General features: G+C 44.2%; 1 protein-coding gene across 2 annotated transcripts in view; it reads right to left on the bottom strand.

Moving 5' to 3' along the window:
* The window catches only part of RFTN2 (raftlin family member 2), a 48152-nt gene extending 37992 nt beyond the window's left edge, over positions 1-10160 (bottom strand). Inside the window, exons 1-4 of one of the 2 annotated variants that reach the window (XM_081180700.1) lie at positions 9455-10160; positions 5075-5258; positions 4658-4769; positions 1262-1577 (exon numbers count right to left, since the gene is read on the bottom strand). In XM_081180700.1, the coding sequence (XP_081036826.1) occupies positions 1262-1577; positions 4658-4769; positions 5075-5258; positions 9455-9593 (751 nt within the window). In that variant the 5' untranslated portion in view covers positions 9594-10160. The remainder of the gene's footprint in view (positions 1-1261; positions 1578-4657; positions 4770-5074; positions 5259-9454) is intronic. The other variant, XM_081180699.1, reaches the window with a different exon arrangement.
* Between the last annotated feature and the right edge of the window lie 3865 nt (positions 10161-14025).

Raw genomic sequence — 14025 nt, 5'->3', positions numbered from 1 at the left:
TGGTTTAGACCACAGCACCACCCGCACATAAGGAGTACCTTGCAGTAACAAAGCTCACAAAACCATGGATCAGCATGGTAAGATTTCCTTGCTCTAAAAAGGGGCACAGCCTGTACAGCAAGAGGAACTCATCAAAGTTGAAGCTGGCCATTGTGGCTGCTGGAGTTTACCTGGCTTCCCATCACGGAGGTTGTTGCCAGTAACTTATAGGGAGAAGCGCAAGGAGGTGGGGAGGTTGGAGCAGTGCAGGTGCACCACTGCCACCAACCGGACACTCTTGACACTGTGCCTTCGCCATGCTGATTGCCCTGCCCTTCTCCTCTCAGTTACCCACAGCGACCTTTGTGTTTGGGAAGCCATATTGGGTGATATCTGGTTTTCAACATCGTGAAACAGCACCAGCTAAACATCACGATATATCAATATATCACAATATCTGAAATAAGGATGGAACTATGTAGAGGTGAAGGACACGAGTGGCGCTGTAGGTTAAACCACAGAGCCTAGGACTTGCTGATCAGAAGGTCAGCGGTTCGAATCCCAGTGACGGGGTGAGCTCCCATTGCTCAGTCCCTGCTCCTGCCAACCTAGCAGTTCGAAAGCACGTCAAAGTGCAAGTAGATAAATAGGTACCGCTCTGGCGGGAAGGTAAATGGCATTTCCATGCGCTGCTCTGGTTCGCCAGAAGTGGCTTAGTCATGCTGGCCACATGACCCGGAAGCTGTACACTGGCTCCCTCAGCCAATAAAGCGAGATGAGCGCCGCAACCCCAGAGTCGTCTGCAACTGGACTTAACGGTCAGGGGTCCCTTTACCTTTATGTAGAGGCGAACAGTAGGACTGGGGAATATCTGGTTTTCAACATCATGATATATCAGCTGCTAAACATTGTGATATGCTGATACATTATGATGTCTGAAATAAGGATGGAGCTAAGTGTGGTTGGCGTCACGGTTTTCCCCACATTGTGATTTTTGCATAGCGTGCGCACACACACACACACACACCATGATTTGCGATATATCGCCAGGACAAAAAGTATGAAACCAGTATCACGATATGGATTTCAAAATGGTTTTGGACAGTATATCAAAATATCACCTCCTGCCATCACTGTTTGCTAATGTTGGGGGGTGGTGGGTTTGGCTAGGTCCAAAAGCTCCTTCAGATCTTGAACCAGTCCGGATGGTAATCGTGTCCAAAAATGGATACTTACATTCCTTGGAAATACTTAAGACTATATATGTAGCAATTTTCAGTACCTTCTTTCCTCAGTTTAGTTGGGCTAGGACTGCCTTCTCTTCCATCATGGAAATCTGTCTCCCGCAACTGCCCAATGTCTGGCTGGATTTCTTCTTCTATGCCACTCTCAGAGGACTGTCCACTCAGAGTCCCTTCATTCCAGGGCTTATCACTGTCATCTGTGTTGTGCCTTCTCTGTTCCCTACTCCTTCTGCCTAGGGTTGAATCGGACTCTGCATTCCCATCTGTGCTTGTGCCATTGCAGATTTTCGATTTTGGACACGGTTGTGTTATAAATCCGACAAACTTCATTCCTCTCTTTGCGGCATCGTTGATCTATATATTTCCCCCCCAACACACAAATACAGTTATAATTAAGCTGTGCGCATTTAGCAATCATTTCTAAATTATTATTCAGAAATTAGAAACACTGTGAGGGGTCATTTGCATGTGATGCTTTCGTTATACAGGAGTATGGGTGCGGGAAGAAAGGAGTGCGCACTGGTGTGTGAAAATAGCAAAGGTCTGTTCAGATACCTGGGCAGAAGCTGGGGCTAACGGAGAGCAAGGGAAGTGGGTTTGAGAGCAATCTCCACAACTGCTGCTTCTATATTGCTTTACCACACCCAGTTGGTCCCTTACCTTTCCCACCCCGACCGGCCACAGTGATCCATGCGACGGTCACCTCTAGGCTTGACTACTGTAATTCGCTCTATGCGGGGCTGCCCTTGAAGCTGTCCCAGAAGCTCCAGCGGGTGCAGAATGCTGCAGCGAGGCACCTCACAGGGTCTCTGCCATGGGAGCATATTCACCCAGTGCTTTTCCAGCTGCACTGGCTCCCGGTGGAGTACAGGGTCAGATTTAAGGTGCTGGTTTTGACCTTTAAAGCTCTTCACGGCCTAGGACCCTCGTACCTACGGGACCGCCTCTCCTGGTATGTCCCGCGGAGGACCTTAAGGTCCATAAATAGCAACACTCTAGAGGTTCCAGGCCCTAAGGAAGTTAGATTAGCCTCAACCAGAGCCAGGGCTTTCTCAACACTGGCTCTGGCCCGGTGGAATGCTCTGCCTCATGAGACCAGGGCCCTGTGGGATCTGATCTCTTTTCGCAGGGCCTGTAAGACAGAGTTGTTCCACCTGGCCTTTGGCTTGGAATCAGTTTGATTCCCTCCCCCTCTTTCTTTTTCCTTTCTCCTCCTATGAAGAGATTGCACCCGAATGTTTTAATGTTGTATCTTAATCTTTTAAATTGTATTTTAATCAACTTGTTTTTATTATTGGTTGTTAGCCGCCCTGAGCCCGGTCTTGGCTGGGGAGGGCGGGGTATAAATACAAATTTTATTATTATTATTATTATTATTATTATTATTATTATTATCCTGCCCCTCTACCACATTGGCTTTAACAAAGCCAATATGGGGCAGCTCTGCAAGAACCATAAACATGCAGTCTGAAATGGGGCGCTGGGTCAGAGCTCAGTAACCTGGTCTTCTAGGGGCTACGTAGTCTTCACATACATTCTGGTATCTGGCTCAAGTGGGGAGTCTCCGTTGAATCTTAGTTTCTTTCACAAATGGAACCAACCTCTTCTGTTTGTGGAGGGAGCCAGCCTGGACCTAGTCTTATATAAGTTTCCCCTGCAGCGGTGGGCCAGCTGTCCCCAACTTGGTATCTCCCAGATGCTTTTGACAACAGCTTCCATCAGCACGGCCAATGGTCAGGGATGATGGGAGTTCGTATTCTGCATGATAGCATAATGAGCACACAAATTCTTCACATACAGTCGTACCTTGGATCCCGAACGCCATGTGAGTCGAACGTTTTGGCTCCCAAACGCCGCAAACCCAGAAGTGAGTGTTTTGGCTTGCAAACGTTCTTTGGAACCCGAACGTTTGACGCTTCCGATTAAGTGCAGGAAGCTCCTGCAGCCGATCGGAAGCTGTGCCTTGGTTTTTGAACGTTTTTGGAAGTTGAATGGACTTCTGGAACGGATTCTGTTCGAGAACCAAGGTACGGCTGTATTTAAAATGCAGAAAGTGCAGGTAGCTTGTATGTTACAGGTGCCTGATAACTGCACCAACCTGCTGTAAATCCCAGAGTATACAAAATCTGCTTGTCTCATCAGCCTGAAACCCATAGCATTAAAAATAGTGCAATATGCATTTAGATGTAGTATTACAGTTGTTATTATAAATAACTTGTTTCCTGCTTTCAATACAGTTTCAGGCAAGAAGTGAGACACAATGAAGTATGGTCCAGTTGCTTATTTTATAGATTATGCAACATAAATACAGGTGGCAACTATTTTAGGCCCGTCCAATTGATGTGTGATCACCAACATGCAGGTTCTTTTGGACCCAGAAGAAGGCAGGATGGGGGCAGAATGGGGCGGGGCATAATGGGGGCCTGGTGCACTTAAACGTGCCCCGCTGAAGTACACAGGGGCCACAAACAGAACGCCTGCGCGAAATGGTTGTGGCCTGTAGCAGTGCCATACTACAAAGTTCATATCACAGTAAAATATAGAGTACAACATTTTGGAAGCTATTCAACTATGTTTTACTCAGCATAAACCCAGCATGAAATTAATGAACGTGGCTAAGTTAGGTCTGTTAATTTCAATGGGTCTACTCTGATCAAAACTTAGCTGAATACCACCCAATGATTTTTGACAATTTTGAGGTGTTTATAAACAGTTTACTGCAGCAGAATAGTATTCTATAAATTAGGCTCATCTACCTATACAGTGGTACCTCTGGTTAAGTATTTAATTCATTCCGGAGGTCCGTTCTTAACCTGAAACTGTTCTTAACCTGAAGCACCACTTTAGCTAATGGGGCCTCCTGTTGCTGCTGCGGCGCCGGAGCACGACTTCTGTTCTCATCCTGAAGCAAAGTTCTTAACCCGAAGTACTATTTCTGGGTTAGCGGAGTCTGTAACCTGAAGCATATGTAACCCGAGGTACTACTGTATATAGTTAAAGATATTACAATTCATAGTTTTCTGGACTGCTGACTGATTCCACCTGTTAATGTGACTATGGGTTGGCTTACATGTAACACCAAACTGTGGCTATGGTATGTGCTCTCCTAACTCCCCTTGTGCGTTCCATTTCATCAGTTACATTGTGGATTGTAGCAAGCCATAGTTCATTACGTCTGAACTAGCAAACTATGGATTGTGCTCGCCCTATGAAGCAGGATTAAATCCTGGTGTATAACCCAGGCTTGCGAGACAAGAGCAAACCATCATTTGCAGGTTCATATTTAAAATGGTCTGCAAATCAAGAGGTGACTAGTTGAGAAGCACATATGAGGGGAGGGGGCTCCGTCACATGTGGAAAAAATTAAGCTACATGACATGTTGAAAATGGTACAAGCAAAATATTTCAAGGAGGAATTGTTAAGACCTTCCTACCTTTTCCAACAGTCCTTTTACCACCTCATTTGTTAGTGTTTCATATGTTGCAGAACACTCCTCAATCACGAGTCTGGGTTGTCTCTGTCCTCTAGATGCTTGATGCTTTTGGCTGGAGACAGAAAGAAAGCAGCCTTTGTTACAGTCTGATGTATCTTGTACAAAATGCCAGCACGCACAACTCCCTTCGTTCCAAAATATTATGAATTCAGTCTTGGCAACTCTTTTGTTTGGCTAATGCTCCATGGAGGCCTGATTACAAAGTCGCCCAAATGTGTTACTTGGAACGCAAATGAATTACCTTTTGAGACCAAGTATTTATGGCCTGGCTCTACGTTTCTCTTATCTATTTGGGAGAAAGGCAGGATATAAATACATTCAACAATAATAGAAACACTTATTTACCATGGTACATACCTCAGTTTGAGACGCAGTAGTACGACTCGATAAATGTGACTTGCGGGGAAATGTCTTCTTCGTCCAATTGACAGTAAAACAGGGTGAATAGCTCCTACCACATATCCTTTCGTATAATATTCCTCCACCTTTTTTGCAATTTCCAGCACAGAGCTGATCTTGATTGCCTCTGGATTTGAGGAAGCTAAAGGGATTTCAATTACACAAACATTTCAGTGACTTCCAACAGCACTGGACAGAAACAGTAGCTTATATATATATTCTGTATATAAAATTTAAGCTGCAATGTGGGGTTTTGCTGTAGGTATCTGCTAATAGGAAAAAATTGAAACAACTTGGCTGTTCTGCACATGGCTTTATATCACACCACTGACTCAGAGAAGCTGGAAGGATTAGTGGTTACAACAACAGGTGCAGGGAGAAAGCTATAAAAATTAAAATAGTAGCTATTATGGCTACAGTATTGTCGAACCTATTTTTGCATCAGTGGGAGCTAGGAACTTGTATCTATTAAAAGTAAATAAGAAAGAAAAAGCTGAGATTTTCAGCAGGCGGAATTCCTGCTCAATATTAGATTCTGCACCATAGAGTTGTCGGTTGCTCTGAACCATAATTTCAGTCAATGGAAATCACAAAATTAGACGAGCTCAGATGCCAGCATTTTTTCATCGGTTTGCTCACATTCGTTTTGGGGTCTGAACTGATTCTGTATTCTAAGCTTCCTATCAGGACAGAGACCTTTCAAGCTGGCTCACAGAATGTACAAAACAAAATAATGTTGAATCCCAATAACACAGATATAAAACAACAGATTACAGACATCAACATTTTAGGCCACTGTTAGGCTAACTCTGTTATACTAGAAGTAACTTTCACCCCCGGGATGGACAGAAGGCAAACAAAAATAAAATAAAAAATGAAATGAAAACTTTGCACTTAAATGACATGCAGAGTCTATAAATTAATTTTCAGTCAGCTTGATGACAGTATTTCGGCAGGAACCAGACCTAAACAAATATGTGTATGCTAGATGTATCAATCAATGTTCAACTATTCCCGAAAGGGTAATCTATAATACATTTTTAAATACGTAAATAAAATTCCAGTTTATGTATTAAAATATGCAGTACAGGACAATGCAGGCCTGTACCCAACTGTAGCCATAAAATGGTACAATATAATTAGTCCCTTTAGACATTCACCAGTTAATATGTGGATGCTCTTAAATAAGATATTCACACATAAATGGTGTTATACTATAGCTGTATGTGGCTGAAGCTTGTTGGGAATGTTCATGTAAGGTAGATGAATTATTCCAAACATTAAGTGTCTGTTTTCTTGGTTTTGTACAGTTTATATGTAGGTGTCATATTTAGATGACATTGTTTGTTACACAAACACACACGTCAATCCTAGTTGCACAAGGTGACCTATAGCCAGCTCCAAAATTTTGCTAAGATAGCAAATGAAAACATACGATTAAGTGTTCTAAAGGCTGCACAAGAACGTTAGAAGCAGTAATTGTACCATGGAACAGCTGAGATGTTGCTCTTGCCTCTGAGCTGCAGACAGACACATCATTACGAACTTTTAGGATTAGGATGACATCCATAATTAGGTGATTATGGTTGCAATAATACTTGCCTGAACATGAGCCTTAAAAAGGTAAAGATAAAGGACCCCTGACAGTTAAGTCCAGTCGCGAACGACTCTGGGGTTGTGGCGCTCATCTCGCTTTACAGGCCGAGGGAGCTGACAGTTTTTCCGGGTCATGTGGCCAGCATGACTAAGCTGCTTCTAGCGAACCAGAGCAGCGCACGGAAACACCATTTACCTTCCCTCCAGAGCGGTACCTATTTATCTACTTGCACTTTGACGTGCTTTCGAACTGCTAGGTTGGCAGGAGCTGGGAACAAGCAACAGGAGCTCACCTTGTCAACAGGATTCGAACCACGACCTTCCGATCACCAAGCCCTAGGCTCAGTGGTTTAGACCACAACGCCACCCGCGTCCCTTTGAACGTGAGCCTTACATTTGAGTAAATATGCATCACTTTATCAGACTGGAAGTAAAAGGGGTCTTGTGTCTTTGCTGAAATCCTAATGAGATTACAGTGGTACCTCAGGTTAAGTACTTAATTCGTTCCGGAGGTCCGTACTTAACCTGAAACTGTTCTTAACCTGAAGCACCACTTTAGCTAATGGGGCCTCCTGCTGCTGCCGCACCGCCGGAGCACAATTTCTGTTCTCACCCTGAAGCAAAATTCTTAACCTGAAGCACTATTTCTGGGTTAGCGGAGTCTGTAACCTGAAGCGTATATAACCCGAGGTACCACTGTACAGAAAACTAGCTGAGTGCATCTAAACATTCAGATCGTGTTCATTGAAGGGTTTGCGAATTTAGCAACAGGTGAAGTATTTAAGCACAATATTGCTGACAGATTAGATTCAAAGTTGGTGCAGCGGGAACTCCGCTCACAGAGCTGCTTGTGGAAAATGGGTTTCGACAGATCTCTCATTCTCCCTGAAAATCTGCTCCAGAGGGTGGGGGGGGGGTACTCCAGAACAGCGTGGGAGGTGGTGGAGAGAGGAAGGATGAATTTGTGAAAATTGCTTCCAGGGTTGGCACCAGTTCTGGGGGGATCTGGGCATGATGCCCTCCAGGACACACACACACACACACACACACACACACACACACACACAACATCCATGATGCTGGCAAGATCCTCCGTAATAAGCTCGCCAGGTGGGGCACAGGAGCCCCAGATTTCGGTAAACAGGAAGGACTCCTGTTTGCAGAAGAGTCCGCAATTCAGCGGAGGCTCCTGTTGCAGTGGCCGGGGTAGGGCAGAGGCAATCCAGCGCAGAGGGCACAGCTGATGTGTTGGGGGAAATATTGGGCTCCAGAACAGCTACGAGGGATGACCGGTCACCAACATCTTTATTTCTTTGAAGCAGAGCGCCGCCCAAGGCTGCAGCCATCTATGCCCAGAAGCATTCTGGGAAAAAGAAAATGGTGGGTTGCCCTGGTAGTGGAAAAGTAGAAGGAAGATGCCAGCGACTGTTGTCAGTCCCAGTGGGTTCTTTGGGGCTTAACATTTGCCCCCCCCCCCAGGCCAATTGCTGACTCTGGGCCTGATTACCACCACCCCCATTCCTCCAGGAGGAGTCTCTGCTGGATTGCAACCCTTTCCACGAATAGAGTCTTTCCATTCGCAAAACGGAAATTCTGGCTCGAACCCTGATTTTTTTGGTATGTGTCATGGAACACTGCAGTGATGTAAAGATACCTCCCCTCCTCCTTGCGTTCAGTTGCTAAATCGTATGTTTTCATGAAAAATAATTGTTTTTCACAAGAAATAACCACCATCAGACTACTTTCAGGAACGTCAAAGCTATGCAACTCAAAATGCTACATACTATTGTAGCAAAACAAAAGCTGCAAACAAAATCTAGAAGGCATTAAATCAATTGCCAATTTAAATTTATAGACCGGTATATCGCTTATGTATTAGGTAATCCAGCATGAGACTCAAAACTATGTTGTCGTTGTTGCTACTGTTTCTCCACACAAAGAAGTTTCGCTTCACCCAAAGAGAAATGAATAAATTGTATACAGAATGAAAAGCCAAAAATGCAGGTAATGGACTAAAATGGGTCCTGCACAACAATCTTCATGAAGATTATACTTGTAATCTACATTAATGTATTCTGGCTACTGCAACCACAAGAACTGCTGTATAGCCCTGGAGAAGCTACACCAAAACGTTTCAGCAAAAATTATGAGTCCCTGAAGCAACTACTGTACAGCTGAATAGAACTGCCTGTTTTTAATGGGAAGCCGTCTGGGGTCGGTTGTTTATGTTTTCAACTTTCTGGGACAGGGAGTCGGTTAGAAACAAGAAAAACAAAAAAAGAGGGAAGTAGACCCACACTGTCTGCCTTTTACTGCACAACATTCAGTGTTCCTTCCATGCCTGAGCTACAAAAACAAAACAGAACACAAAACAAAGAATAGGAAGCTAAAAGGTATTTTCCACTGTAGAAGTGCTCTTAAGTAGTGTTTACTGTCAAGTTTAACAGAACTGCCGATACTGACAGAAACTGGCTTTCAGCTATGCACAGATTTGGAAAGAGACCTTTTTTCTGAACAGAGGCACCAACGCACTAATTGTTACATGCATACACATTTTTTTCTGGCATTCATACGCACAATTTAACACATTTCCAAACCATTAGCCTAATGATTAACAGTGACTGGTGTTGAAAGATTCTTGTGAATTAGTTTTCCCATATTGTAATCTAAAGAAATAAAATAAGGAAAACTTTTGCCCATTTAAGCCTTTGACACAGAGTACTGCTGAAACAAGATACCTACCTTCCAAAGTAAAATCAAGCAATATGTACTCATAAGCAGAGTCCGTCTTTGTTTCCACTTGCGGTCTCTTTAGCGTTGAAAATATTTTTCCAGGGCTACTATCGTCTGGGTCTTCTAGTTTTCTGAGTCCGCACCCCATGGTCGCAGCCGGCAGGGAGCAGGAAGGTGCAGAGGGTGGAGGTAGAAATGGAGAATGCCACAAAATCTGTTTCCCTCTGATTGGAGAAAAAAAAAGAAGAGGAAGGAATCTCAAAGTTTTAGATGCTGTTTACTGCTAGCCACAACACCAAAGAAAAAAGAATATTCAAGTCCCAAATTAGAAACAGGAGGAATTTTCCAGCCATAGTTACATCCAGGCGTATAACCCTTTATGCTTTCAGGCGACGAAGTCCTCCTGGGCAAGAGTGTTACTGCTCTTGCAGGAACATACAAAGTGTTGCAAACTTAGCAGAGATTTTCCATGCCACGTCAATTTACAGCCAACCCCTGCTAGCAGTGTTCTGTTGCAGAGGGCACCAATGAGTGCTTTGTCTGTCCCTCTTGGCTGGCTGATAATGATGTGAGAAAACAACCGAAATAAAAAGTTGCTGCAAAACTTCAGCGTGATCCCTTGCAGCCAGAAGGTCTGTTTTGCTGCAGTAGCAAAGAAAAGGGAACAAAAAAGAGCAAGTTTTTCAGATAATGGGACTCGAGAGCCTCAACATGGTTTGAGACAAAATCGTTTCCAGAAAGGAAGTCAACTTCAAGAGGAAATTGCTTCTGGCATCTCAAAGGGGAGCAAAGTAAATGAAAAGTAGTTCAGAACTCTTGTTTTAAATGTGAGTTTGGATCTGACTTCCTTCGCACAGGACAGCTGGGGGGGAAATGCACACAATAGCAAAAGATTCTCTTGGCTAGAGAGCAGTACAAATTGTATTTGGAGTAATTGACTTAGTAAGTTAAAAAATACAAAAAAGCACATTCTCTGCTTTTGATAGGTCCTATTTAGAAACAGTATGAAATGTACATCATAGCAAACCCGAGGACATTATACAAGAAAGAGCTCTATGGCAATCTTTCTGTTAAGCTAACAGTTAATTCTTAAAACTTCTGTTTTAGGGGCTTTTTGCAAACAAAGAGCAAAGGAGTGGATTTTCAACTAGTCGCTTATACAGTGGTACCTCAGGTTACATACACTTCAGGTTACAGACTCAGCTAACCCAGAAATAATACCTCGGGTTAAGAACTTTGCTTCAGGATGAGAACAGAAATCACGCGGTGGCAGTGGGAGGCCCCATTAGCCTAAAGTGGTGCTTCAGGTTAAGAACAGTTTCAGGTTAAGAACGGACTTCCGGAACAAATTAAGTACGTAACCAGAGGTACCACTGTATTTGTTTTCATTTCTTCAGGGCATGCAGCCTAGCTAAGCCACAATCTTATCAACTGCATTGTTCAAAGGCGTCTTAAGCCCCCTGGAAGTTGGCAGCTAGCATTAGAGATTTCGGCATTGCAGGGGGTTGGACTAGATGACCCTTCAAGGTCCCTTCCAACTCTACAATTCTGATTATATGCTCCCAGCGCTTACAAGTAAATGTGCTGCTTCAACTTTGATCCGTCTATGAATGATTTCTTTATACAGCTTATTTAAGTTTCCTTGAGAGTAAGACAACACATTTATAGTTATAGGTATAAATAATAAAATTATTATTAAATTATTAATATTAGTTAACACTGTTTGGAATTTTTTATCTCTCTCTTTGGACTTGCAGAGATAGAGAAAGGCACCGGGGGCAGCTGTATAAGACAAAACAGCCCAAATTTCCCACAGAAGCTCAACATCAAAAAAACAAAGATCATGGCCCCTGGTCCCATGACAAACCTAGACAGCATCTTAAAAAGCAGAGACATCACCTTGCCAACAAAGGTCCGTGTAGTTAAAACTATGGTTTTCCCAGTAGTGATGTGTGGAAGTGAGAGCTGTACCCTAAAGAAGGCTGATCGCCGAAGAATTGATGCTTTTGAATTATGGTGCTGGAGGAGACTCTTGTGAGTCCCATGGACTGCAAGAAGATCAAACCTCTCCATTCTCAAGGAAATCAGCCCTGAGTGCTCACTGGAAGGACAGATCCTGAAGCTGAGGCTCCAATACTTTGGTCACCTCATGAGAAGACTCCCTGGAAAAGACCCTGATGTTGGGAAAGACTGAGGGCACAAGGAGAAGGGGACGACAGAGGACGAGATGGTTGGACAGTGTTCTCGAAGCTACCAGCATGAGTTTGACCAAACTCTGGGAGGCAGTGGAAGACAGGAGTGCCTGGCGTGCTCTGGTCCATGGGGTCACGAAGAGTCGGACATGACTAAACAACAACAAAAATGCTTAACTAGTCATGCAGGGGTTATTTTTAGTTCCTGGTCTTCATGTCAAATTGATATTTTAAAAATCTCATGTTGCGCCACAGTTTATCATTCTGTACCAGGCTTGTTGGAGCAGTGGAAATAAGCACAATGAATAGGCATTTGTGGACTGAAACAGGCCACTTAATTTTTGGCTTTACAGCAGATAAGCAGGGTTGGCACGGCAGTAGGGCAAAGATCTGGTCTGCATTCCATCAGCCCTTGCTGCTGGCCTGTTTCTTGCTGCCAGTTGGCTGGAAAGCACCCATGGGAGATGTACAGTATTCAACGCCACCATGGCAAACAGGAGTGGAAGGGATCGAGGAAGCTACCAGAGTCTACCCAGAGGCCCAAATAAATGAACTTACCCGAAGGCCCTTAAGCTTTTTTGTGGGCAGCAAGGACCTACCTCTTAAGTCGTCATATAGCCACTGGAAGGCTACTAGCAGGTCCTGGATTCACCAGCTCCCGCAAACAAAAAAACCTGTCCAGGCAGTGGGTGACCTCTTGGGTGTCCCACTGCCCTCTCAAGGAACGTGCTGAAGGTTTCAAAGGCTGCACATACAACAGATGGGTGGGTTACAGCATTAAAAACCACAATTCAAAGTGTTGATGCTGACCTTTAAAGCCCTAAACGGCCTTGGTCCAGTATATCTGAAGGAGCGTCTCCACCCCCATCATTCTACCCGGACACTGAGGTCCAGCACCGAGGGCCTTCTGGCGGTTCCCTCACTGCGAGAAGCCAAGTTACAGGGAACCAGGCAGAGGGCCTTCTCGGTATTGGCGCCTTCCCTGTGGAACACCCTCCCACCAGATGTCAAAGAGAACAACAACTACCAGGCTTTTAGAAGACATCTGAAGGCAGCCCTGTTTCGGGAAGCTTTTAATGTTTGATATATTATAGTATTTTAATATTCTTTTGGAAGCCGCCCATAGTGGCCGGGGAAGCCCAGCCAGATGGGCGGGGTATAAATAATAAATTATTATTATTATTATTCAAAATGTCCCATATGTTGTTGATGAACCAACTGCCCTCAAATATAGTAAAGGTAAAGGGACCCCTGACCATTAGGTCCAGTCGTGACCGACTCTGGGGTTGCAGCGCTCATCTCGCTTTATTGGCCGAGGGAGCCGGCGTACAGCTTCCGGGTCATGTGGCCAGCAGAGCAGTGCACGGAAACGCTGTTTACCTTCCTGACGCAGCGGTCCCTATTTATCTACTTGCACTTTGACGTGCTTTCGAACTGCTAGGTTGGCAGGAGCAGGGACCGAGCAACAGGAGCTCACCCTGTCGCAGGGATTCGAACCACCGACCTTCTGATCGGCAAGTCCTAGGCTCTGTGGTTTAACCCACAGTGCCACCCACGTCCCTGCCCTCAAATATATAGCCACGCAAATTTAAGTTCTTCCGTTGTACCTGAGGAGCTAAAATGCTGTCTAGAAATTGTGTTTTGCCATTATTGCACCTTGCCAACAACACCTCACTTGCTAGTGGAAGGCTCCTTGGAGTCAGGATAACTACTAGAGTCACTGGGTACACTGGATGAGGATTCTTATAGGCTGAGCACCTTTCCTACCTCGCTGGGGACCAAGGACTCCTGTGCACAGCTGCCTCAAATTCTCACGTAGATGGGTCAGAAACAAATTAAAGGCATGCATTCAATAGCACAACTGGAGCTGGTGAGGGACACCTGATCTTATATTGCATTCCATTAATTTTGTCCATAGAATACAAGCGGAGCTGAGAGCCATTTCTCGTTTCAGGAAAGGGACAAAATTATTTGAGGAGTTTCTCAGCTAGGTTTAAAGGCTTACTCTTGGAAATTCTGTTCAAGATTAAACGGGGGGGGGGGAGAGGATATTTTAAGGATCTATGTTTTGTAGTTAATTTCGTTTTACATCCTATTACTACAGCAGCAGCAACTAAGATCAAACAGCAACACATTGCCCAGTTTATTGTTTATAACAATAGCTGCTCAATACACAGGTAGAGTTAATGACTCCTCCTTGTCCTCCCTCTACGATACCCCTGAATTGGAATAATTAAGATCTAAACTATTCCATGACCCGACACCTTCAAAATAGTTCTATCCAGGATTCTGATTCTTGATGATAAGGTGTTATATGAAACCCCCCTAACCTGCTTTTATTTTGCTGTCACTATTGTTTTCTAAAAAATGAATCTGCATTACCAATAG

The sequence above is a fragment of the Podarcis bocagei genome (assembly GCF_964188305.1).
Source record: "Podarcis bocagei genome assembly, chromosome: 1".
In the NCBI taxonomy this organism is placed as follows: domain Eukaryota; kingdom Metazoa; phylum Chordata; class Lepidosauria; order Squamata; family Lacertidae; genus Podarcis; species Podarcis bocagei.
This window is presented reverse-complemented; position numbering and strand designations above follow the sequence as displayed.